At 40.0% G+C, this 27543-nt stretch overlaps 1 protein-coding gene across 2 annotated transcripts in view; it reads left to right on the forward strand.

Moving 5' to 3' along the window:
- Nucleotides 1-27543, forward strand: part of FSHR (follicle stimulating hormone receptor) — a 186573-nt gene that overhangs the window by 113881 nt on the left and 45149 nt on the right. For both annotated transcript variants that reach the window (XM_010371753.2, XM_010371754.2), the window contains exons 3-4: nucleotides 18225-18299; nucleotides 20829-20903. In XM_010371753.2, the coding sequence (XP_010370055.1) occupies nucleotides 18225-18299; nucleotides 20829-20903 (150 nt within the window). The remainder of the gene's footprint in view (nucleotides 1-18224; nucleotides 18300-20828; nucleotides 20904-27543) is intronic.

Consider the following 27543-nt stretch of genomic DNA (forward strand, 5'->3'; position numbering starts at 1 on the left):
CTGTCAGTCTAATTTGTCTTTCCTCTCTGGTGGGTTTTCAGATTTTTATCTTCATAGTTTCACTATTGAGTGTGGATGTTTTTAATGCTTGTGGTTTAATGATTTCCTTAAACTGAGGCAGCCTTTCCTCAATTCTAGAGATGTTCTTGCTGTTATTTTTATCCTCTTGCTGTTTTGTCATTCTCTCCTTCTGGATTTCCTGTTAGGACTATGTTGGAATTTCTTACACTATCCTCCATGTCTCTTTACTTGTCTTTCCAATTTAACACCTTTTTATTTGTGAGCAATATCATGAGTGATTGTCTCATCCATTTTCCAATTCATTAATTTCATTGTTTATAGCCATTCTATTATTCAATCCATTTATTGAGTGTTTAATTACCTTAACTTTATGTTCTTGTATTAGTATTTTCCATTATTTTTCAAATCTATTCTTTTTCAAATTTCTTGTTTTTCTTATAATTTCTGTATCTTTCTATATCTCTTTGAGCACTTCAAGGTGCTCATTTTAAAATCTGCTGCAGCTTCTTAAAAATCCTCGGTTATTGAAGTGCAAATATTCTCTCTAGTAGGGTATTTCCTTTTATGGTTTGTAACATTTACCCTCATCCCATGAAGTGGGTGAGAAGCAGGAAGGTTGAAGTGTGTTCAATAGGAATCCCATGCTCTAGGTGTGAAAATATCCTAACATTTGCTGCTATCAAGCATTTTAATTTTCTCCAGTTCTGTTATAAATTTAAATTAGTTTCTTGGGGTCACTGTACCTAGTGGATGCTGTGAATTCTCACCCAACATAACCATGTGTCACTGGCCTGATGTTATAAATATTTGCAGGTGACTATTTCCACCAAGGGCCTCAGGATACTGCTTTGATATTTTCCCTGGTTTAGAGTCCCCAGTTTCTCTAATGGGGCTTTTCCTTACTCCAGGCTTTATGCAAGTAGTTCATCTCTAATTCTTCTCAAAGAACTCTGGAACTTGGGCTCATCTTCCCAAGTGGGTTTTGAAGTTCCAAGACCCAGCCATAATGCTAATTAAAATCGTTCCTTGGTTTTTTGCTTCAATGCGTGCTCAGCATTCTGACCATATTGAAGATGGAGTTACTTTTATAGTTTCAAAATTTCCAAAAAATGTAAAAAAAAGTTTGACATATTTTATTCAGCATTTCTGTGTCTGGATCTGGCGGGACTTTTCTCTTAGACTTCCATATCAGCCAGAACTCCCAACATCACTAAATTGAGTCTTTGTGATAGTTTATCACCCTCTCCTTTAAAGACAGAAAAATGTCAGAGAGAGGCAACCAATAAATTAGTAAAAGACATAGTTTAGATTACGTTCTACTTTGACAGACTGGGGCAGTCTGATGGTACTAAGCATCTAGACAAAGAAGAAATGCTAGAAAGAGGGAAGACATTATAGAAACAAGATGCTAAGAACACGCACCAAAGGCCAATTTGTCCAAAGCTGCAGTCCTGACTGTGCTCTATGTATTTATATATAGATATAGATATACAGATGCAAATATAGATAGATATGTAAGATATAACAATATAGAACATAAATTTTTATATTTATATATAAAATATATCCATATAAATAAGGATATATGTATCCATAACACTGTTTAAGTGGAAAGTAAATAAAATAAATGAACATAAAAAAGGATGACTGGAGATGATGAAACAGAGATCAAAGAAAACAAGTCTAATCTTTATTTTGGTGGTAATAAACTTCAGACCCCAAAAGAGGAAGAAAAATAATTTCCTTGAGAACAAAATCAGCCACTGTACCTCTCATAACAATTTGGATACATGTTTCCAATCGGAATGTCCCTGAACTATAAATAATCATGACTAAAGATGTTGTTGGTTCATGTCCATAACAGAGAATCTAAAATATATGGTCCATATATCTACCTTCTTTTTGTTAGAATCTAACAGATACAGTATCTATATCTACCTATCCATGTATCGATCATGGGTTTGAGAAGAAAGAAAGAGGGAGTAAGGAAGTGTTGCTCAACTTTTCAAATGAAATCTACATGCTTTAACTTGCTAATGACGTTCGCCTCAAATGAAAGTTACTAAGTTCTACATCTTACGATCTAAGAAATACCTATCTAAAGCTCTACTTGCTCAAAGATTTCTCCTCCTACTGGCTTGCGAGAGTGCTTGAAATTTTCATCTTCCTCATGGCCTAAGGACTGTAGTCCTTTATTAAAAGGCAAAGCTGTTGCCTGTAAATAGTAACATATAAACCACCAGCACCCATGAGTGGTTTTGAGCAACTAGGACCAGTCACCTTCTTGAGGCCTTAGATTCCTGAGAGAGTCAAAATAAATAATCTCTTAGGTCCCTCCTCTCACTAAGCGTTATTCTGTAGTTCTGTAATTCTGTGATATGATGATCTCACAGGCTGATGTTTTGATAGAGGATTAGGAGTCAAGGCGGATCAAGAGCCTTAAATGCCACTTAGGGAAGTTGGGTGGAGTGGAGGGGTGGTTACAGCCAAGATAGACATAGCCACGAAGGCCCCTGGATCCGAAACAGGATCCAAAACAGGGAGGCAGAGAAGAGGATACCACTGAGGAGTTACACTTCATGGCTTTGCCCCTTGGATGGGCATGATGTTAATACATACATAAAATGCCAGTTGTCCTTGGTCTCTTCTGTCACTGGCAGGGACCTTTTTAAAATGAAAGGCAATGTGAAATCAAAGAAAACCATGCCCATGGGAGCTAGTTGCATACAAGGACCTCTTTAGGACATTGTTAACATTTCTGTCCCCCTCCCTCTCCTATAATTATCAGTGATTTGCCTTCAGCAGCAATAAAGAACATAGTTTAACGCAGTCGTCCCAACTTCTAAAAGAGCAATGCTTTGTATAAAGCCTATAAAGACCAGGCTTGATGCTCAAAGACATTGAAACGCGTCGAATGTGACACTGGGTAGCCACCTTGTGTAAGTAGAGGAAGCAGCCCCATCTCCAGCATTGCATGAGGGGCCCTGGGGCAGGAGGGGTGGTTGCCACAAAAGAGAATGTTAAAATAAAACACCTTCGCTGGCTTACTCCTAATGCCCAAATTCTACCTTCAAACACCATCTTCTGTGTTAAATGCCACCTTCCATCTACCCTTCCATCTATTTCTCCAGGGGTGAGAAATGCTAGGTCTAGACTAATAGCTCTGGGAGTCCATTTATCAAGTCGATTATGAGTTTCATCTCAAAGATGGGTGTCTGGAAGAAAAGCATCATGGAAAGGAGAAAAGGGAATAGAGAATGGGGCAGGGAATCACAGTATCATCAAAGAAAAGTAACTAATAACACCAGGGATAATAATTATTCTAATCATTCCAAAAAGGTGTTTATGTGTTAAATGCTTTACAATTTACCAAATGCTTTAACAGACATAATTTAATCTTTATGTTGATCATACGAAGTAGATAAGAGACAGTTTTTTACTCACTTTACACTTGAGGTTTGGAGAACTAAAGGGTCTTGTCCCAGGCCACATCACTAATAAGCAAGTGGAAAACTAAAACTCGATGCCAGCTATTGACACCTGCATACACCGCTTTGCTCTAAAGGTATCCACAGGGTCACAGTGACTCCGTAATAGAAAAGATTTGGGGAAGTTAACCACACGCTTTGCTGATCAGACTTTTCTAAACTCCTTGGGACCGTGGAAGGGGGGTCAGGCAATACTCTGAAAATCCAAGGCCTCATCTCACCAGCTGTCACGAGCTCCAGCTCTCATCCTTTCCTGTGTTAGAACTGGCTTCCTCCTACTCAGTCCTCAGATGAAGAATAACTGGGGAAGGGGAGAGGGAGGGAGTGGCAAGCAGAAAGTCAATCACCGTAAGTTCTCCTATGGATATTAAACATTTGAGCCCTCCAGCCTCTGGGTGTTGTTTCCTTAACACAAATGCTCCCCAATAGCTGGCTTTGTGTTTACTTTCTGCGGTGTTGCACTGTGCCTGAGTGGCGTCTACAGTTCAGCCACTACAACAATTACCTCACTTCATCTCTTCCTTCAGTGGCTGAGGACCTAAAGCTCATTTATATCCAGCCTGCTATAAAATCATAATGGATGACAGATGTGATATAAGGGGCTCCAGAAAGGACTTAAAGCTCTAACAATACCTCTAGTCCCCGCTCCTTTGTGCCCTGTATTCCTGACAATTCTCTTATTAAAGCTTTGTTCCCTATTAAAATGTAATCCCCTCCCCTCCAACCAGACTTTAGTCTTCAGACACTGGCACTTGGGGGTAAATGATTTTTTTTTTTCTTACAGCAGAGACTAGTATAGGGAAACAGGGTGGAGGAGGGCTCTCAAAGGGGCCCAGGGATGCAAGGTGAAAGGCCCGCCATGCTTCCACTGATGCTGTATGCCAGGCTCCAGCTTGCACACAGCCCCCAGTGCAGGCAGCTTGGTTGCGGACCATCCGTTTTCCTCTCAAATGCCCTCGTTCCTTATCTGAAAACAGCCCTCCTGCGTTGGCCTCTTTATCAACTCCCCTTTCAGCTACCACTTATTCTCACTTTCAAATTGGTGATTGTCCCCCTTACTTTTGCACAGTGTTTGGGTGTTAGAAGAAAGAAAAACCAACCATAACCAAACATCCTCTAGAATCCATTCTCAGGTTCTTCTTGTCAGGTTATAAACTGTTGCTACTATAAGACATATCTTTAGGTTATACAAGCAGCAAGCAATGAAAAAAATCACACTCAACTCTGGGGAGAGATTTCCAATAGTTTTCACATTTCCTCATTGGCCCTGCACATCTCTAGCTCTCTTTAAGTACTATGGGGCTTACTCAGTCACTGACTTTGTCTAATCATATTGATTGTCAGCAATTGCAGTCTAATTGGAAAGCAAGTTGCTATGGTAATTCCTGTGTCTTCTGTCTTACATTTAAAGACACAATGATCCTAAAAGGGGGAAAATTGCTTGTGGTTGGTGACAGAGGAAAACATAATTAGATATGCAAATTATAAAACTAATGTATTCAAATGAATTCTGAAATCTAAACAAGGATTTGATATAATAAATTGGTCCCCAGAATTTCCACCAAAGGCACACTTGGTCAGAAGGTATTCTTTTTCTCCAAATACTTATATTTTTAGGAAAAAATAAATAAAGACAATGTATCATGGACAAGCAGGAAGGGGGTGGCTATTCACAGCTGAAAACTGGGGATAGGATCCATAACACCAGGATACTGCACTGTGTGCTTGAAGGAACACCAGCACAGGAGATGGCAGACCCGGATTCTGCTCCTCCTTCTATCTTTAACTTGCTGTGTGGCCTTGGGTAAATCACCTCGCTTTTCTGTGCCTTATTATGCTTCACTAGCAAATAAAGTGACAGCTTTTGTGTTTTTCATTTATTTCACCTATCAATAATCACTTACTGAGCACCTGCTATGTTCCAAGCTATTAGCAGGAAACATTGAAAGCCAGTGTCTCTTGTGACTATGTACTCCAAAGAGAGTACAATTTCTATTAAATTAGATGCTCCTTGAAGGCAGAAACTATGTTCTCTTGAATATGTATGAAGAAGAGGCCTGCAAAGGAATTTGAGATTTGGCACCAAAAATACCAAAGTATTGTTAATTCCTGCTCCCTCCAACTAAATAAAAATTGAGAGCCTGCCAAGTGTGATTTGAGGAGCCTGGTATTATGGAGAATGTGACAGTTGCCACAGCTCCAGCACTCAGAGGCCTACAAACAGAAGTGCAGCTGGTGTGACAGCCTGACTATGATAAAATGCTCTGATAAAGGCAAAAGCAATGTGCTAGGCAAGCTCAGAGAAGGGAAAATGTCTTAATTCTGGAAGATTAGGAAAGGCTTCCTTGGAGGAAACGTTAAAGGTTGGGCCTTAAAATTGGAATGGTGTTTCTTTCCCACTCCACCAGTCAGGTGGGAGGGTAAAGTATATGTTTACTTGACTCAGTATAAGACAAAGGACTTCAAGCCCTGAGGATGTCATTTGTTCATTCAACACACATTTATGGAGTACCTGCTGGGTGCACAGACACAACCTATGAATATAACAAAGTCCTTGACCCTAAGGGATTTACAGTCACTAGACTTGACGCTAGTAGAAAATAGTAACAATAATTATAAATATCATTCCTTTAGCACTTACTAAGCTTCAGATACTTAACATGTCAGTATTTCATAAGGAATTCTCATAAAGTTTTATAAAGGTAAATACCATTATCCCCATTTCAAAGATAAGAAAACTGAGGCTCAGAGAGGCCAAATAACTTTGTCAGCTTCACACAGCTAGTAAGTGCTTATATGGATCTACAATGCTACCTCTGCTGCCTGGCTTGTAACCTAGATACCTCCTTCCCTGGAAGTAATAGTTTTAACCCATTGGTTCTACAGCTCCAGCAAGAAGACCCCTGGAACTAGAGCGGATTAATGCATATGCACTCCTATCATCATACATCCAGAACATCTTAACCTAGATCAGCTTCATTATTAATTAGCCATGTAATTATAGCTTCTAATACCTTTGTTACTTTATGTGTTGAAAAAAGGGAAGGGGGGCATGTGTAGGAAAATAAATCTAGGAGATAGCTGATAAAATCTCTTCCTTTGCTGATTACTCTGAAATTCTAATTTCAGGATCACTGGAAAACCAAAACAAAATTTCTAAAAGGTGTCTAACAGGATCCTCATCACCCAAAATTATTTTAGTAAAGGACAAATGCATACTTCACAACTAAATTATGCACATCAATAGGGGCACAGAGGATCCCTTCAGAAGCTGCGAACATGAGGAGTAAGATCTGGTTTCTCTTCTCCCTCCGCATAGAGCCAGCACACTCCATCGTCAGCAGGAGCCATTCCACTGTTTGTGCTGCTATTCTGTACGTTTTTATTTAAACGAAGGGTCCCAAAGGTACAGCAAAGGCCAGAAAATATACTGAACCAGGTTATTGATTCCCAACATCTTGGGTGGCCTAACTGGCTGAATCACTAACATGAAAGACTCATGGTAAAAAATAATTCACTCTTCTTATTCCTCCCTAGAATGATGGCATTTTTCTCTAGGCATTGGTAGTCTCATAAAATGGGAAGCATTTAAAAATCATTCCTTTTTCTTCACCTTGCAGGTCCCTTTGCTGTAAAAATATGGACAGTCTCAGGACCAATAGGAGACGAAGGAGGTGCAGGAGTAGGGCTTTTGCCTATAATTTGGGGGTAGAATGGGGGATAACTACTGTTCAGAAATGGATATAAAACCAGTTAAATATGGAGTCAGAGAATACAGACCCCTAAACTTCTGAATGGTTGCAAAGGGCAGGTTGGATAACAGCTTTGCATGCAGGGTACTTATAAGGGTACTACACTCAAGGTTTCCAAAGGGGAAAATAAGACCGTCAATGTGACTCAAATACAAAAGCAGCCAAATGTGAACTCCTTCTTGCTCCTTCACTGCGGCTCATAAAGGAAGCTCTTTCATGCCAAGATAAGAGTTAATGAGGTGTAAAATGGAGGGGCATAAAAAATAGAGTAATTATAAATTACAGAGTGAAAACAGAGGCTGGAAGCAGGAGGAAAGCCATTTGGGGAAGGGGGGATTATGTTACAGATATGGTATCAAAAAGGCACAATCGAACCCAGAGAGAATTATTAAGGATGGTTTTGGGGTGCTCTGTGGTGGCAGCAGTGGACAGGACAGCCTCCAATAACACACACAGACACAGACACAGACACACACACACACACACACACACACTTGCTATTTCTTTAGCAAGAGGCTCAATACATATGTCAAGGACGAAATCAACACTGGCTTTACTGGCTTGTAGGGGGTATCAATGGAGCCCTCTTTAAGCTAACAATAAAACATATGGCTGTCTTCAAGAGAATAATGGCTCAGGCCAGGGGTCCTTTCTCACACTTGTCCAGGGCTTCAAGTGGTAAATGGTCCTTGCTGGCTACACTGCTGCTGCTCCCTCATGGGTCCGCCACAGAGCTACTCCCAAAGATACAGTGCCGTAAGAAGGATGCTGCATGGAGCCCCACCTCACCCCAGCTTGTTAAAAATGAAAGCTGGCTGTCATAGAGGACTGCCAAAGATGAGGCTGGCTGCCTTTTAATAAGAGAATCACAGAAATAATTAAAATCACAGAATTCTATGGCTAGCAGGGACCCTGGAGATCATTTGGATGAACAGTGTTGTTTTATGGATGAGGAACAAAGGCCCAGGGAAGGTAACTGATTTGACTCAAGGACAGTGGTTAATTAGTGGCAGAGTCAGGACTACAACCTAGGCCTCCTGACTCCAGTGAAATAATAAAAATAATAGTAAGCAGGATGACCTTTGCATAACACTACGTGCTTTTATCCTAGTGCATGACATGCATTATTCGTGTGATCTTCAACAGCCCAGCCAACTACATTGAGTATAAAATGTACTGAGTGGCAGAGGATCTTCACACATCTTACAGAGGAAAACGGATCTCAGAAAGCTCCAGTGATACGCCAAAGTGATGAAGGGCTTCCTTCGGCCCACTCAAGAGACCTTTCCTTATGCAGTTTTGCATTTCTGGAGCTTAGAGAGCTGGGGGTTCAAATTTCTTAACCTTAACACCCTCTCAGGCTGTGTGTGCTAATGGATTTAGTAGTCCGCATTGTTAAACAGTTGTTCTTTCTAGCATGCTGAGTTTTGTTGTTGTTGTTTTTTCATGAAATAGTTGAAAAAGGGAATGAAACAGACGAGGGCCCATAGTTCAATAAACAGCAGCCATCATGTGTGCTCACAAGAGGCAAGGCAACTCAATCACAGGTAGTAAATACTGTGTCACTGAAGAAGAGTAGTCTCCAGCTAAGTTAGGTCAAATATGGATTTCATTTTTAGGAAGACTTTTTGGTTATTTCTTTTCTTCAAATTGGTCAAGCAATACTAATTAATCCAGCAATAAGAATGTACTTAACACCTACTGTATGTACCCACTTCACCAGATGGTAGATGTAAAACTCTTACCCTGCCCTGATGTGAGGAACATTTGCTGAACAAGTACTAGCAACCACGCAGGGTGCTAGACTCCTACCTTAGGTATCAGAGTAGGATAGATGACAACAGACTCCAAAATGACAGGGACTTTCAGAGCAAGTTTCTTTCTTTCTCATCGAGTAGTCCAGGTTGGTACTTCTCAGCATTTTATTTAAGACCCCAGGGCAAACGCAGCTTTGCCATCTTCAGTTATGGCTTTCAAGGTTGTTCTGGGCACCTCCAACCAACAACTAAAAAGGAGACAGTGTATGGAGAAGCACAATGGTAGGTGAAGGACCAGGCCTGAAATAGCACATATCACTTTTGTTCACCTTCCACAGGAAGAGCTTTCTTCTCACAATGCTACAACTAACAATAAGACTGGCCAGGAAATGTAGTCCAGCTCTACCCCCAGGAATAAGAGGAGGGAAACTGATTTTGGAGGATAGTTAGCAATCTATTCCATACCACATATTATCTCCATAATTCACACAAAAACCCTAACAGGTGGGTATAATTATCCCCATTAAAATAAATATCATGAATACTAATTGACTTGTCCAAGGTCACATGACTGGGCAATGATAAAGCTAGAATTTGAATCTAGGCCTGTCTGGCTTCCAGGTTCACGCTGCCACTCACACATGTGTGTCAACAAAGACAAATATGAGTCAGCAGGGCCCTAATGAGACAAAGCCATTAGTGAGATTACCCAGGCAGAGCATTTAGCACTGTGCCTGCTACACAGCAAATGTCTAATAAAGGTTAATTATTATCATTATCATTATTCCTGCAACCTTGAGTTACGCAACTCAAACTTACAAGTGTTCCTAACCTATGGACACTTTACTGTCCCTGTCTCTTGAGTGTCAAAGGCTACTCCAACCTCGCACCTCACTTTCTTTTGCCTCTGCCAAAGCTGTCAGATCACATCAAACCCAAATGACCTGATCAACATGCCTTTCCTTTCTCTTCTACACAGCATATCTACTCCCTTACTACATACCAACTCCATGTCTTTCATCACTAGGAACTCAGTAAATTCCCGTTTAAGAAAGAAATTGACTACCTTTTCTAGCTTCCAACGCTAATCTGGCTCTACCTCCAGAAAATCTTTGTCCTTCCTTCACTTATTTTTGGAGACAGAGTTTCACTCTGTCACCCAGGCTGGAGTGCAGTGGCGCGATCTCAGCTCACTGCAATCTCTGCCTCCTGGGCTCAAGTGATACTCATGCCTCAGCCTCTCGAGCAGCTCAGACTACAGACCTCCACCACCAAATCTGGCTAGTTTTTGTATTTTTAGTAGAGATGGGGTTTTACCATGTTGGCCAGGTTGGTCTGAAACTCCTGATGTCAAGTGATTGGCCCACCTCGGCCTCCCAAAGTGCTGGGATTATAGGTGTGAGCCACTGTGCCTGGCCGTTCCTTCACTTTTTATCATCTTCTTTCAATTCCATTTGCTTTCCCAGATAATTATCCTATGCATGGATCCCAAGCACAAGAACTAACTGCACCCCTGTGTCCAGGTAGGGATAGACTCATAGGCCACCAGCTTCCACTTCACTATTTTCTCTACTCATCCCTTCATTCTTAGTCTTGCATATTATGTACATAAACTTAAATATCTCCCAAATATTAATTAAATAATTGGTACACTTAATTTGTTTGAAAACAGATGACCCATGACCAACATCAAAACACTCCTGAGTCACCACATGACTTTTAAGAACTGTTGGTCTGGTGGAAATTGCAAAGCTGACAATGAGGGTAGGAAATAAAGGGAGGTTTGCAAGAAATATAGAAAAGAGTAATTGAGAGAATTTAAGATCTGTTTGGACACAAAATGGTACAGAGAAGTCAAAGATGGTCTCAGAATTAAAAACTTAGGTTAGTCCAGTGGGCCAGTAGGGATATCAGAGGGAGCCATTGGCTGGGGTTGTGACTGGGGAAGGGAAGAGAGTTGGGAGAGGAAAAGAATCAAGTTGCTCTATATGGACTGTCTGTGATGGGTTCACAAAACATGTATCCCTCAGGTTGTTGCAGACAAGGATGCTGGTCTCAGAGGGAAGCTCATTCTGGTGATGTGTAATTCATCAGCAGAGAGGTCCTAACTGAGGGGCTATAGGGAATGAGGTGGCCTCAGGGGTTGTCAACAGGAAAAGCTTGAGGGACACCAAGACAGGGTTAAGAAATGGTGACATTTAGAGACAGTGAATTGGGGGAAATATGGTGTATAGGGAAAAATAATAAAATGTATTGAATTGTTTACTCGGGTGTGTTGGGCACTTGGCATCCTGTCCTCCACTTCTGTTGACTCTGCACTCGCAACTTTTCATGCATAAGAATAAACTGCAGATGTTTGTAAGATAAGGGCAGTACTATTTGCCATCTTATATGCTTCATATTTGCACAGAAAATGTACTAAATGGTGATTACATGAGTTGCTGCTTGGAACTTTTACTTATGTGTGCTATTGGGGAAATTACTTAACTTCCGTGTGCCATCCTCATCTGTAAAAGCGGCTAAGGATGGCACTTAGCTCACAAGGTTGTTGTGAGGATTAAGCAAATTAATAAATGTGAAGCACAGAAAAACTGCCTGACACATAAGTGCTTAATAAACATTAACTATTATGACTGAGATTTTTAGTCCCTTTCCTCATCTGCTGAGATAAGCAAGGGAAACATATCAAATTTTAGATTAAAGTTTAAATTAAGGTAAAACTAAAAATGAACACAATAGTTTGTTGTTGATGTATTTGAAAGCAAGAGCATTTAATTCAAATTTCTGAATTAGGCTGAGCCACTGAAGGTACTTTTATCTCCGTCTCATTTTGGGGATATCTTTAGGATGACTCTAGCAAGGACTCATCTTGCCCATGATGAGGAAGCAGATCTGGGAAGACAAGACAGTCTCAGTCATGTCAGGAAAGGATAGCACCACTGGCTGTCATCTGAGGAGGCAAAAGGAGTCCTTTGGCAACATCCTCACCACACCCTGACATGTCCCACCTTGAACTGACCCTATCCTAAAGGGAAGAGTATACTTTTTAGGTTGTGATTTCAGTGGTGGAGACAATCCATGTTGAGGCACACACATGCTCTACCTAATCTCCTTTATGCGGCCAGCAGACCAGATAGCCAACCTCACTATAGGACTTAGAATGGGGCTGGGGTTCGGAATAGTAACATAGCCTGGTTTAAGTATTTAAATGATTCTACAGGTGAGGTTAAGGGAACAACCTGAATTTCCCTAGGACCCATGTCAGTAGAGTTTTCCCTCCACACAGTGGTTGACTGTCACAAGATCTCCCAGCTGCAGATGAATTTAGTCCCCAACTCCACAAAGAGAGGAAGGCAGGCTATCAGCAGTTATGTTGACATTAGAATTTACCATGTGCCAAGAATTGTACTTTCACAAATACCTTCTTATTTAATTCCTTTGCCAACCCTTTGAGGTAGTTATTATTCCCATCTTATAGACGAGGAACTGAAGCTCAGAGAGACTCTCACAGTTGCCCACAGTTATTGAGCTAGGAGAAAATGGAAGCAGAACTCAAACTCAGGTCTCGACTTTATTGTAAAGTCTCTGGATCTAACGTTAAGGGAATTCTAAAGGAGAGTGGAAGTGTGTATTTTGAGAGCTTTATGAACTTTTCTGGAACATATTTTCATGGAAATTTTCACCTGCCTTCTTATATATGATATATATGTATTATACATATTATATGTATATTACATTTCAGTATCACAAGGTATACAACATATGTTACATATACAACATGAATTATTATATGCACATACTCTATCTTGTTACATTGAAAAGCAATATACCAAAAGTTTTACTTTTTCTAGTAACTAAAATGTACCCCATCAAATACAGATAGCACCAGTTAAGGAAAGCCTAGAATACTAGTCTCGCTGAGTTAGAGATGAGGATCCATTTTATTCATCTTTAGATTCCCGGCACTGATCCCAGTGCCTGAAATACACAAGCTTCTTAATCAAAATTCATTGAACATTTGTTGAATTAGTTCTCCACTCTCTTAAAGATTCACTCCAAGCTTTCTGCTAAGAAGCTTCCCTCCTGTGTGAATACACAATTTGATTTGCAAATACTCTGTTTACTGCAAGTTTTCAGGAACATGGCTTTATTGTACAAAAGCAAAGGTGGAAAATCTTTTATAATCTTTCAAAGATAATTCATTCATTCAGCAAACATTTGACTGGGAGCAGGAATATTAAGATAAAGGGCAATGTCACTGTCCTCCAGCAGTTCTTAGCCTAGTGAGGGAAACAAAGCAGAATGCAAACCCAATGCAATATGCAAGGGGCAGTAATAGAGAGTCTATGGAAATCCTTAACCATTGGGGACTCAGGAAAGGAAAACAGTCAACTAAATTTAGTTTGAGCTTATTAAAAACAAAAGAAAGAAATTTGATTCAGTGACTATTACAGATATTTTAATGCAATTTAATCCCTGAATTTACTGAGTTAGGGAGAAATATTTTGGATATATTAGAGAAAAATGCTCTGTGAAGAGAGAGGCAGGGGAGGAGGGAAAAGATGGGAAAGACCCAGAGGGGACTATATCACCTCTATCAGAAAGAAAGTGAAAAAGAAGTTCCTGTGAGTTTTTGATGCTTATTCTTTTATTTTTATTTTTTATCTTATTCATTTCAGGGATATATTATTTACTCACCAAAATCTGGAGTTTAGGTACAATCTCGGCTCACTGCAAACTCCTCCTCCCAGGTTCAAGTGATTCTGCTGCCTCAACCTCCCGAGTAGCTGGGATTATAGGCATGTACCACCACACCTGACTAATTTTGTATGTTTAGTAGAGATGGGGTTTCACCATGTTGGTCAGGCTGCTCTCAAACTCCTGACCTCAAGTGATCCACCTGTCTTGGCCTCCCAAAGTACTGGGATTACAAGTATAAGCCACTGCACCCGGCCCTTATTTTCACTTCTTTAAATTTTACTTTAAATTCTGGGATATATGATGTGAAGAACGTGCAGGTTGATTACATAGGTATACACGTGCCATCCTGTTCTCCAACTCATGTCATGGAAATCCTAGTGAGGCCTTTAACTACTGGTCACAGCTCTTCAGTTCTTTGTATCCAATAAACCAGTAACAATTCTACTCTGAATCAGTTTGGCACTTGACAAATGAGTATCAGCCGTAACAGTGAACAAATTAATATGACTTTATAACAGGTTGAAACTTTATGCTGGAGCAGACCACATTCAATATGCTCATTCGCTCCCTAAAGTCCGCAAAATTGGAAAACACCCTACCCCAGCCCTCCATCAAATGTACTTGTATATTTGAAGGAAAGGAATTTGATAACGGCTCTGAAACTCACTCCAGAGAGAATGCCTTGATAACCCCCAGTACCTCATGCAAGCACATGTCCCTATCCTTCATACAAACATGGAATCTCATGTACAAACGGGCCCTTAAAAGTCATCTTCTCTAACCTCTGGTCAGACACTCAATGAACCCCTATAGTCACCAGTCCTCTCTCCTGTTTTATTTTCTATGGGTGTTTTGTCAGTTCAAGGACCTCATCTGATAGCCAGAGAAGGCCTAGGGAGAGAGCTGTGACCCAGAGAGGCACAGATAAAGGTATCCATATACTATACGTTCAGCAGACCAAATATTTGTATGTGTCACTTGCATGTTATACTCTGTTTTAGTAAAATTCCCTGGAACAAAATCCTAAGTCATAGACAAGCTAGGCTGGGCTGTCACCCGCTGGACTTAGACACGTTGCCTACAGAAAAGGGGGTGAAAGAATGCCACAAACTTCACCTCCTTCAGTTTAGCAGATGACTTTCATAGGCCTTAAGATTTCTTTTCCTTAGTCTACCCTTTGATCTATTCATTCATCCAGTAATCGTTTATTGAGCACTAACTACACATCAACTTATAACTAGATGCTAGAGATACAAAAACAGATGAATTAGACAATGACCAAAAAAAGCAAAACAAAACATGGTGGTGATTGCTTTAACTGAGAAATGGAAAAGATCTTGTGAGAAGCTAGACAATAGGAAAACTTCAATGCTGGTAGAGTAACAGCAGGCTTTTCAGAGGGAATACAGATTTTTCTAAACCAACTACTTCATTCCCCTGGAGCTCCTCTATAACACTCTGCATATCCACCTATGAATATGTACATTGGGGCAAAAAGTCTGGTAGCATATTATTACTATTTCCCTAAAGGACCTTGCAATACAAAGTATGACCAGTACCTGGACTATTAGAAATGCAGGACCTCAGGCCCCACTCAAGACCTTCCCAATGAGAATCTGCATTCTAAAAAGATCTCCAGGTGATTCTCATGTGTGAGAAGCGCCATCCTAGAAGACCAGTAAAGGAGAAACTCATCTCTGAAAATTCTCTTCTACAGAGCTTCCGTGCTTGAGGATAAAGCCTCCTTGCACTATTCCGGAAAAGACAAATGATCTCATCTATCCCCTTATTTTACAACAAAGAATCCAAGGTCCAGAGGGGTGCTCAATATGGCATGGGAGGCAGGGCGGGTAGAAGAAAGTGTGTGAGCCCTTCTGTCAGCCACAGTTGGTCCCTCACACAAGCGAGGCTATTTACTAATGTGGAGACCAAAATACCAACCTCACAAGCATGTCAAAAGGATTACAGAGTATGTAGGTAAAGTGGCTGATAAACAGTAAACACCCAATAAATTATAATAGTAATAACTAGAGACAGAATTGGGTTAGATCGGAATAAGATGTCTAAATTTCTCAATGAAGGACTTTTCCATGACTGTACCCTGTTCACCTGCCCCCAACCCTTGCCAGGCCAAAGGCATCCCCCTACCCAACCCTAACACCCAGTACTGTCTTTGAAGTCGAGACCATCAAATATGGACTACTTTCTGAAATCACTAATTTAGAAGCGTTTCTTTGTTCTAATAATTTCTAGTTCTTTTTGAAAAACAAATCCACATAAGGGAATTCTCAATATGTGAATTTCGGCAAGGACATAACGTCTCTACGAGTGGTGACCAAATGTACGGCTAACTGATAGTGAACCTGGAAATAGCTTTTGGAGGAGATGGCCTTAATTGCATTTGAGCCCTTCCTGTTAGCTAGCCTTTTCCTGAATTCCTTATTCTCTATCTGTACCATTCTTTCACTCTACTGCATTCAAATAAATGCCTTCTTCTTCTATCCCTTTCCCCCTTCTCAATTCTGTACCTCCCAGATGTCCCTGTACTTATGGGACACAGAGTGAAATAATAAATGGCCAATAGCCAGCATGATGTTCATTCTCTCTCTCTATATATATATGTATACATACATGTATATATGCGTGTATGTAGATATACACGCATATATACATATGTACACATATATGCGTAGAATATAGATAAGGGTGGGGTATGTGTTTTTCTATGTATATATATACACACATGTACATATACGTGTATGTATATATATATATACACACACACATGTACATATGTGTATATATACATATTTAGAAAAACACATACCCCACCCTTATCTATGTTCAACTGTGCAAATGGTGAGGACTTTAATTTACCAAATAAATCATGAAAGATGTTATTATGGAATAAGAGGAGCTCTTCTCACAAAATGTCTCCTCATTCATGAGGGCTTCTGAGAAATGGCCCTGCCCCCACCGGGTTAACAAGCAACAGATGTCACCAGCCCCCTGGTCACAGATACCCCAGTCACAGATGCACCAGCAGACTGCTGCTGCTCACAGTCACACTTCCCCTCCCCCATGGGCCTTCTTTTTTTGCCTCCCCTCCAGGCCTTTCTCTAGATCAAGAGCCTTTCTAGAACTCTTCCGCTAAATCCTAGGCCAGCAGACAGTTCTTCTACCTCAGCCAATTTGAATGCATGCTGCCTGTGAGATTTCCTGAGACACTCTCAGCTGCCGCATTAAAACTGCATAATGGTCTTCCTCAGGAGGCCTAATAATAGCACATTTCATCCGTGAGATACTTTATAAATATTAACTGATTAAGCTGTCCTCTCTCCTCACAACCTCTTGGCTTCTGCCTAGTGGACTTCATTCTCTTCTGCCCTCAAATTACTCTGGGAGCAAAAACACTGAGACCTGAGGAATCTTTTCTGTGTATTCTAAGCCAAGACATCATTAATGGCCATGGCCTTGCAACAACCTCCACCTAGGTAATGGCATGGAGTGGAAAGGGATTTAAATCTATGTTTATATTATTATTTTTATTAATTTTTAAGTTCCAGGGTACACGTGCAGGATGTGCAGGTTTGTTACATAGGCAAATGTGTGTCATGGTGGTTTGCTGCACTTATCAACCCATCACCTAGGTATTAAGTCCAGCATGCATTAGCTATTTTTCCTAATACTCTCCCTTCCTCAATCCTACCCCCTGACAGGCCCCAGTGTGTGTTGTTCCCCTCTCTGTGTCCATGTGTTCTCATTGTTCAGCTCCCACTTATAAGTGAGAATATGCAGTGTTTGGCTTTCTCTTCCTACATTAGACATTCATGGGGCCAACAAACATATGTTTCTTTTAAAAGAGACTGGATTGAGGTTCTCATCTCCCAAAGCCCGATTAGCAGAGAGAAAACAACTCCACGATCTAGGACAGTGTCACTGAACTACAGCCAATGGGTCAAATCCAGCCTGACACCTGTTTTTATGAATAAAGTTTTATTGGAACACAGTCAGGCTAATTCAATCATGTGTTACCTTTGGTTACCTTTGGGCTACAATGTCAGTTGAGCAGTTGTGATAGAGACCAAATAACCACAGCAAGGGCAAAAAAATATTTACTATCTAGCCCTGTAAAAAAAAAAAAAAAGTTTACTGACCCATGATCTAGGGAACTTAAATTTTGTTCTCATCCTGTATATTTCCTAAATATCTTTAAGCAAATCTCTTCCTTCCTGGACCTCACTTTCTACATCTATAGACTGGATAATCTCCAAGGTGAACCATGGCCTTCAACTTATTCTCCCATTGTTCTTTAAGTGTCAGCCTCCAGTATGTTAGTTTTGTCTCATTACTACAGCTGACTTCTTTGACGGTAGGAAAGGAGTTTTGTGTGTCTCATGAATCCTCCCAGGCACAAGGCTCTATGCTGAGCCCTAAAAATATTCAAGGAGTGTAACTGAACTGGCTTGACTTATATATATACATATATATTTTTTTTTCCACAGAGAGATCTCTCAGAATGATGTCTTGGAGGTGATAGAGGCAGATGTGTTCTCCAGCCTTCCCAAATTACATGAAATGTAAGCAAGAAGCCTGGGGGATTTGCTCATGGCCATTCTTGGAAAAAAAACCCTTAAAGTTCTTCTATATTCCTGAGAATATATTCCTCAGATCCCTAGATTGTCATTATAAGATGTCCAAATCAGCCCAAAAGTCACTGTAATATGTCTCTGTCTGGTGATCCAGGCACCAGCTCAGAGGCTAGTCTCATCCTGTTGCCTGCCTGTCATCATTTTGCATCATAGACTCAAGAACTTTGCCCAGTAGCTATGTGCAAGCACCTCCATGTCATCCTTCCATTCAAAGTTATTCTAGTCAAAGCCCAAAATACGTCCCACATGATGTAATTGAAGTTGGTTAGTCCTGGTCTGTCTACTAGCCTATACCATATATTTACCATGAAACCTTAGCCAAGATAGGTAACTATCTGAGACTTAGTTTTCTCATCTGTAAAACTGGAATAATAAAATTACATGTATCATAGGATTACTGTGATGAATAAAGGAGATGATAAATGCCAATTAAATCTAGCATATGGACTGGCCTAGAGTGAGTATGTTATAATGATCCTTGGTTCCTCTACTACTTCAGCCAAATTTACTTTCTCTTGTTAATGTTCCAGTTTTACATAATAGCACTGCTCACACAGATCCACTTCTGTTTCATATCAGTTTAAAATTACTATAAATTAATTCATAGAATCATAGAATGTCAAAGCCAGTAGAGACTTTAGAGACTGGTCAACAATTTTTCAAAATATATTCTGTATATCACTAAAAACTCAGGAAATTATTAGGTATTTTTTAAAAAGGTCAAATAAGATTAGGAAATATTAGATAAATAAGATTAGGAAATATTAGGTAAATAAAATTACATAGATTTGCTTATTATAGGAAAACTTTTCAGTCTATAATATGCTAATACGCATTTAGAATCTCCAAGAAGGATACTGTATAAGTGTTTGTCAACTAACATCACTGGAAAGTTTTCTTAGAGACTGTCGATTACTATCTCACAAAATTCCCATGGAACACATTTAGGAAAGCCAATGAACTACCTCCTAATTTTACAGATGAAGAAGGAAAGGCACAGAGAATTTGTAAGACTTCTCTAAGGTAACTTGGCCAAATCCACATGCAAATAAGAACTTGAACATTAATCTTTTGACTCTTTTGTATCTTTTTAACAAGGATGAATTTTGTTTTTAGCATTTGCTAAGTATCAGTAGGGGACAAATACACACACACACACGTGTGTGTGTGCATGGGCGTGTGTGTGAATTTCTTTAGGAAACACACTCAGTCTGTTCATTTGGCAATCTCCCCTCTCCCTTTTACTTCCTTCTACCCACTCTGCCTCCCATCTTCATTTTTCCTCATTGCCTCTGCACTCGATGTTCACCCTCTCCCTTTCCATTACCTTCATGCTTCTTCCTTTCTTCTCTTTCTGCTTGGCCTAGTTGGGAAGAACCCACAGAGATTATCAGAGAAATGAACCAAAGGGCAGCCAGCCCTCTGGGCAAGGTCAAGCAGGCATCCCTTGATACATTTCAATGGACAGTGAAGGTAATGGTTTGGGTCTTTCATCTCTTCCTTGCATGAAGAGGTGCTCACCTCCATGTAGCACTGACTGTACTTAAAATGATTAATTGCCTGGTACTTAGATCTGGGTAGCTACAGGTTACAGCAACATAAAAGCTAATGAAACAGGGAGGAAGTAATTAACAGAGAGCATCTCTGCAAATACACATTGATCCAGCAAGACAAGGAAAGGGCAGGCTCTCTGTGTTGGAATCCAAATGTGAACATGCTCATTTCCAGACTGTTGATCAAGACACAGCACAGGCCAACACAGGACAGAAGTCACTGCTTTCCATGAGCTCTGAGTGAACAGCCTCAGTCTACTGCATAAAGGGAATCAGTGGCCATTCCCAGCTACTGTATGCTTGGATTTCATGGTTAAAAGCAAAAAGATTTTGATAGCTTTTCTCCCAACTTTCTTTTTCTTTGCCATTTCACTCTCTTTTCCTCCAATATCTTTTGGCCCCTTACTCTTTTTCCTTTTCTTCTTTTTACCACTTTTCCATTTTTCATTGCTCTTTTTCATTACTTTCATTCCTTTTTCTCTTGTCTCCTGACCAGACAAAAGCTCATTTCCCCAGTCTCATTCCTAACCTCTTAGCCTCCTCCAACCCTGGGAGATTCTTACTGGTTAAAGATGTAGCTCTGCTCAGGGTGACGAGAACTCACCCAGCCAATGCTCTGTTTGCCTCCAGTGGACAGGGCCCAGGTAATGAGAACGAAGCAGTGGGGAGACAGGGTTAATATTTAGTTTGCACAGCTTAGTGTAATAAAAGGCACCACATGCTCCTTCAGTATTTATTGAAACGGATGGATGGATGGATGTATGGATGGATGGATGGATGGATGAATAGATGGGTAGATGAGTGGATACAATTAATGATTTATTATTTTATTCTGTAAAATGTGAAAAATACTACAGCATTCCTTACCATCAAGATCACTAGCATGTTTTTTCTTCTTTTACAGTAGAATTGAAAAGGCCAACAACCTGCTCAACATCAACCCTGAGGCCTTCCAGAACCTTCCCAATCTTCGATATCTGTAAGAACTCATGTACTTTGGTACCCTCACTATGATTAAACTGTGCAACCCTATTTTACCAAAAGGCCCACTTGATACTCTGGGGAGCAATTACTTTTGATCAAGGATGGTGGTGGGGGGCAGAAGTGGAGGTGGAGAGATACTTGGTGAGGATTTTAGTTTAGTTGAATGAGCAAATTCTACTAATATAATTGTATTTTGTTTTCATTTGGAAAAACAGACATAAGAAATGCCATTTGCATTAATGGGACTGTCACATAAACCTCTCACAGAACTCAGTCATAATTTAGTGTTAATGAGATGCAGTCAAAATTTCTGCTAGCATTTTGCTTGTGACCTTGACTTCAAAGCCATTGTCTCTCTTGTTCTGCATATATGCATTTTTCCCTTGATAAATTACAGCATTTTATTTTATTTATTTTGTGTGTTTTGGTTAATAACTTAACGTGATATTTTATCAGCAGAGACTCCTAGTGTTTCAGCTCTATCCTTTGGGCCTGCCCCTATCAGCAAAAGCACTGCTTCCTCCACTCAAATGGCTTTCAGATTAGCTGAGTGCTTGACAGAGTCATGAGTGTTATAATAGGACCCCCAAAAATAACAGATAAGAATTTGGTCTCTGGAGTTAAACTTTCTGGGTTTATTTACTAGCTACTGATCACAGGTCTGGACTTAACCTCACATATTTCCTCATCAAAAGAATGGAAATAACAATGCTTGCATATCTGTTATCTATTAGCATCATAATCATACAAAACCAACCACTCCCCAAAGATAGAGGCTTAAAGCAACAACTATTTATCATTTTTTATCTGTCTGTGAGTTGTTCAGTGGAATGGTTCTGCTGATCTGGAGTATGTCTGCCTGACCTCAGCTAAGCTCATTCACACATCTATTGTTAATTGGCAGGTCAACTGGAGGTTGGCCGCTCTGGATGGTCTCAACTGGGATGACTCAGCCTTCCTCCAAGAGACACTCATTTGTAGCAGGGTAGCATAGTAGGCTTGTTTTCATGGTAATCCCATGATTCTAAGAGAGACAGGTGAAGACTGCAAGCATGTTAAGGCCAAGATCCTGAATTAGCACACCATCTCTTCTGATGCATTCTATTGGCCAAAACAATTCACTGAATCATCCAGATTCAAAAGGTGAAGATGCTACTTCTTGATGGGAAAAGCTGCAAAGTCACAGCACAAGGGATAGAGAAGGATACAGAATTGAAGCCACTTTTGCAATCAGTTTAAAATATTTAAACATTTTTACACTGGGCCTCTGATAGTAGATGCTCAGTAAATATTAGCTATTAATGATATTGTGATTCTGTGCCTAAATTTTCATTCATAAGAACTGGACTTAACAGGTTTAATAAGAAACACTGGGCCATGATGTGCCTTAGCTCTCTGAACAACAACTGAGGGAATAAAAGACTTAATAGAGGACAGTCCATATGACCTGGAACTTCTGCTCTCTGATAGGTACCCAAGAAAGGGTCTGAAAAAGAAACAAGGTCATCTGCTTCTGAGTTACTGTCAGAGGTAGGCTGGCTTCATGGGCACACAAGTGCATTGTATAGGGCTTTGTGCTCAGGAGGGCCCCCACACTCAGAGGACTGCTGGGTTTCAGTCTCTGCTGTCACCATCTTGAAATACTTAAACAAGAGGCTCTGCATTTTCATTTATACTATATCCCACATATTATGTAGCCAGTCCTGCTTAGAGGTTAGGGTTACGAGCTCTTCTACTTTCAGGTTTGAGAGTCTTGATCTCCAAGTTGATCATGTTCCTTAGGAACAGAATCTGTGCTATGCTCTCTGCAGAGGCTAACATGACTAGGCACTTAGCAGTGGAGGAAATACGTGATAACAGAAAATGCATGAACTTCAGAATCAGAAAATCTAGGGGTTCATCCTGACTCCATCATTCAGTAGTTGAGAAATCTTGGGCCAATCACTGGACTTCTGAGAGACACACATGGCTTATATGAGCCTCAAACAAGATTTAGATATGAAAATATTTTTTCAACTATGAAGTGCTCAAAAACATTAATAAATGTATTTGTAGAATAATTATTTCTGGTTGAATACTCAACGTCTACCAGCCCATCCTCAGGAAAATTCTAGTAAGTGTTGAATAATTATACTGACGATTAAGACTTTCAGCTTTTACCTACAAGTGCTTGGCATGGGTTCAAAAAGAGGAAGTTGGAGCATGCCTTTGCATTTAAATGAACAGAATGGAAAAGAAACTATATGAAAAACTATGATTTCAGGAGGACTGGAATCCAAATAGAACATTGATATTTATTAGCTAGCTGGTTAATTACTTTCTCTAAACCTCAGTTTCCTTATCTATAAATTGAGTGGCTGTAAAAACCAAATAAGATTGTGCCTTTAATAAAAATCACTTTGTAAATTGTTATTGTATAAAAACTATAAAGAACTACAGAAATATAAAATTATTAGTGCCTGTTAACCAGTTAGTTTCCTTCATTCTTTCTTCCTTTCTCCCAACTCCATCTCTCCCTTCCAGATCCTTCTCTTCCTTTGTTTTAGAAAATGCCAAAGTGGAATATGGGAATCACAGAGCCTTCAGTGACAGAACAAATGCTCTCTAGGACATGGAGAGGCATCCCCAGAGGCACTTTCACTCATAAACTATCACATATGGCTAATGCAAAGCACCCCTGCCAAGGACAAACCCAAGAAGAAAACCAGCCCTTCACATAGATATCCCTAGCCCATGATAATAATAGCATATCTGAGAATGGTGGATTGGAAACAGGTAAATGAGAAATGAAGAATCATTACAAAATTTGAAGCCAAAGGATTCAGAATTTGACCTCATTATTGGCCAACATCTTGCAGCCAGCACCATTTGTTCTTATTAATGAGAACTCCCTTGGATCTTCCCTTAGGAGATGAGGGCAGGGGAGATACTTGAACTTGTAAGGATGTGGGCATGGAAAGCACAGCTCCAGACAGAGGAAGGGAGAGAGGGAGATCCTTGGCAGAACAGAGGAAACACAGCTATGCCTTTGCCTCTGAAAAAGGCTGAAATCTGTGCCATCTGCCACTATGTCCATCCTCTTTGTGTCCTCTTTTGTCTCACTTTGGGGTGTTGAGTAGTCCTCAGTCCTATATCAAGTTCACACAAAGTTGGAGGTGACCAATTCCAGCCATATCTTTTTCTGAGAGAAGGTTATTGTTCTCAGGTCATTTTAAACCTCTTCTCTAACTGAAGAAACAAAAGCACAAGTAAGGATTTGGAAGGGATTATGTCACTGTCAAGAGATTCTCCTTGATTGCTCTGAAAAGTAACATATCATTTTCTTAGCCAGTTTGGGCTGCTCTAACACACAATTGTAGCTTGTGTAGCTTAAACAATAAATCATGATGCTGGAGGATGGAAGCCCAAGATCAGGATGACAGCTGGATGACAGTTCTTGGTAAGGGCCCTCTTCCTGGTTTGCAGACAGCCATCTTCCCATTGTATCTTCACATGGCCTTACCCTGGTGTATATACACAGAGAGAAAGAGAGATCCCATGTCTCTTCCTGTTTTTATAAGGGCATTCATCCTATCATGAGGGTTTTACCCTTATGATCTTATCTAACTCTAATTACCTTTCAAAGGCTCCACCTCTAAATATCATCACATTGAGGGTTAGGTTCCAACATATAAATTTGGGGAGGACACAAACGTTCAATTCATAGCAGTTATATAATTCTACACTGTACAAAATGTTTGCACATCCACTGTTATGTAAATCTCCCATTAGGGAGTTGAGACTAAGAGTTGTCTATCTTAAGGCTTTGACTTATTGCCCAGGGTGGACCTTTCCCAGCTGTGTAGTCCTCCTCAGTGTACAGCAACTCTGCCCTCCAAAGGCACTTCTAGCTGCAACAAATAAATAAATTATATATATATAATATATATATTATATACATAATATTGTATATTATGTATGTAATATATATTCAGGGCTAAGACTCTAGAACTTTGAAATATTTTCCAAACTGCTAAGAGGGATCACCTAAACTCATAGGTGGTCCTCTAAATCTGAAAGATTTTGTCAGGGAAACAAAACCTAGTTAAGCTTCCATCTTACACTAGTTAGCTTGGGCTGCCATAACAAAATGCCATATGCTGAATAAATTAAACAACACAAATTAATTTCTGACAGTTCTAGAGACTGGGAAATCCAAGAGGTACTGGCCGATTTGGTTCCTGGCAGGCAGACAGCTGCCTTCTCCATGTGTCCTCAAATAGTACAAAGAGTGACAGTGAGAAAGTAGGTTGGGTAGGGGAGAGAGAGAGAGAGAGAGATGGGTGGAGAGAAAGGCCAAAGAGAGACTTGAGTGAGCAAGAGTGAGTTTCTGGTGTCTTTTCTTATATAATGACAATAATCCTAACAGGTTTGAGCCCTACTCTTATGACCTCATTTAACCTTAATTACCTACCAGAAGGTCTATTTCCAAATACAGTTACAGTGGGGATTAGAGTTTTAACAATTGAGTTTTGAGAGAACACAGTTCAGTCCATAGCATATCTTCCATGCTTATTTTCATCTGAGCAGCAGTCCTCACAGCTTCATGATCCACAGCAGCCAGGTAGAGGTAGATGGCAACGATTTCAGATATTCTTTGGGATGATGAACTACTTGCTTCAAGACAAAGAAAAAATGCAAAATGGATGAAGGAATTCAGTGGGGACCAGTAGGATTGAGTTGTTGGTTTTGTTTCATTTTTTTTTTCTTAAGCTAGGATAAATGTTAATCATCACCGCCACTGAAGCAGGAGATTACAAGGGGTAGGGGTGAGTTGCTATTTGACTTGAACGTCCTAATTGCTGCACACGTGCACTTAAAAAGGTTGTTCTGAAGTTCTCCCTGTTGATGCCATTGCATGCTGCTCATTTGATGGCACAGAATTCAAGACAACTAGAAATCAGTGCTCTTCATCAATGCCTTCATGCTTCACTGAGGAACCTTAAGTGGTTAGGAAAAAAACTCATGAATAAAGAAATGTTCTTTAACTTGAAGAATATGCATCAAAGGATTCATCTGGCTGGATTTTTTTTAAGTCAATATTGTATTTACAGGCAGTATTTCTTTCTTTACTGCTCTGCCTTCCTGGAGCTGACCTTTTGTGTATGAAAGATTATCTATTGATCTGTAAATAACGTTTACACAATATTTTCTTGCCTTTGCATCCTGTCAAAGTAATTCTCAGGCAGCTGGATGTTTCTCTTTGCTGTTCAATAAACCATAATTCCATTTTAGCAAACCTTCCACACATTGCTGTAGGCCCCACCCCCATGCCCCACTGACAACCATCTTCCACTCAGATGCAGGCCTGTTAGACCTCATTTGATTACTGTTAATGGCTGCCACGACATCTCCTTTCTTCAGGTGGGAACAATTCCAGGAGATTCGTCACCAGGACTCCCCTCAGCAATCCGAGCTGTTTCTTTCCCAACCCTCTGCTAAGTCCCCCTCTCTCTTTTCTGTGTTCATCCCTTACATTTAATTTGGTAGGAGTATTAAAAGTAGCTTTTCTGGTTATAAAAGCTGAACTGCTTTTGGAGGTAGCACAGCAAAGGGACAGAGTGCAGGGAGTCAAGAGGCAGCTCAGAGTAGCAAGGAAGCACATAGAATCCAGTGCCACCTGTGTGGGCACAGGTCTCAGCTCCTTCCCTTATTAGCTGCATAAGCTTGTATAATTGGCTTAACTTTCCTTTCTGAAAAGTAGTCATCTTAACATTGCCTGCATCACTGAGTTGTGTTCATTGAGTTACAACAAATGTTTAGACAAATGATTGACATTCAGAAAATTCACAAGTGTTATCCATTCTTATTAAATTCCTGACCCTGCCATTTACTAGTTAAGGGTGCCCATGCAAGAGAGTTTATCTCTTTGTACCTCAGCTCTCTCCTCTGCTTAAAAAAAAAGGAAAAAATAAAATTATGGTAATTCCTACCTTTTAAGACTGGTGTAGGATTAAATGAGATACTGATTGTAAAGCTTCTGGTGTATCATGCAGTCACAATAAATGTTTCTGATTTGATGATGATCATGATGGTGGTGATGGTAGTGATGATGTCTCTTTTCCTTTCCATTATTTCTAAGGCTTTGAAGGCCTCTTTAACTGCTTCTTTAGGACAACATCTACCACTCAGCATTCTATCATGGAAATGCATCATTCATGTGTCTCAAAAGACAAAAGGAGCCTTCTTACAGAACCCCTGACATATCCAAAAAGGTCCTTCCAACAAGCAAAACTATATTATCCTGCAGAATTCTCAAAGTTCTTAACCCTGCCTTTTATGTTTATTTTATTTTCCACACTAGTGGTCCACAAACTCCCTTGCCATCCCCATTCAAAATAATTCCAATTTTTTTACACAAACAGCTGGTTGAATAATGCCTCCCATTTTTATGTTTATTTATAATTTAACACTTATCATCCTTTGCTGCATTTGAACCTGAACAATCCACAGGGTAGGTGAGACACACAGACATTTTATAGGAGATGTAAGCTGACTTGTCTATAGTCCTTGGTATTAGGGTTCTTCTGACAGGAGGACGCAATGTCCCTACAGAATGAATCATTTTTCTACTTTTGGTGCTTAGCTATGTTTAC

The sequence above is a fragment of the Rhinopithecus roxellana genome, chromosome 17 (genome assembly GCF_007565055.1).
Source record: "Rhinopithecus roxellana isolate Shanxi Qingling chromosome 17, ASM756505v1, whole genome shotgun sequence".
NCBI classification, from domain to species: domain Eukaryota; kingdom Metazoa; phylum Chordata; class Mammalia; order Primates; family Cercopithecidae; genus Rhinopithecus; species Rhinopithecus roxellana.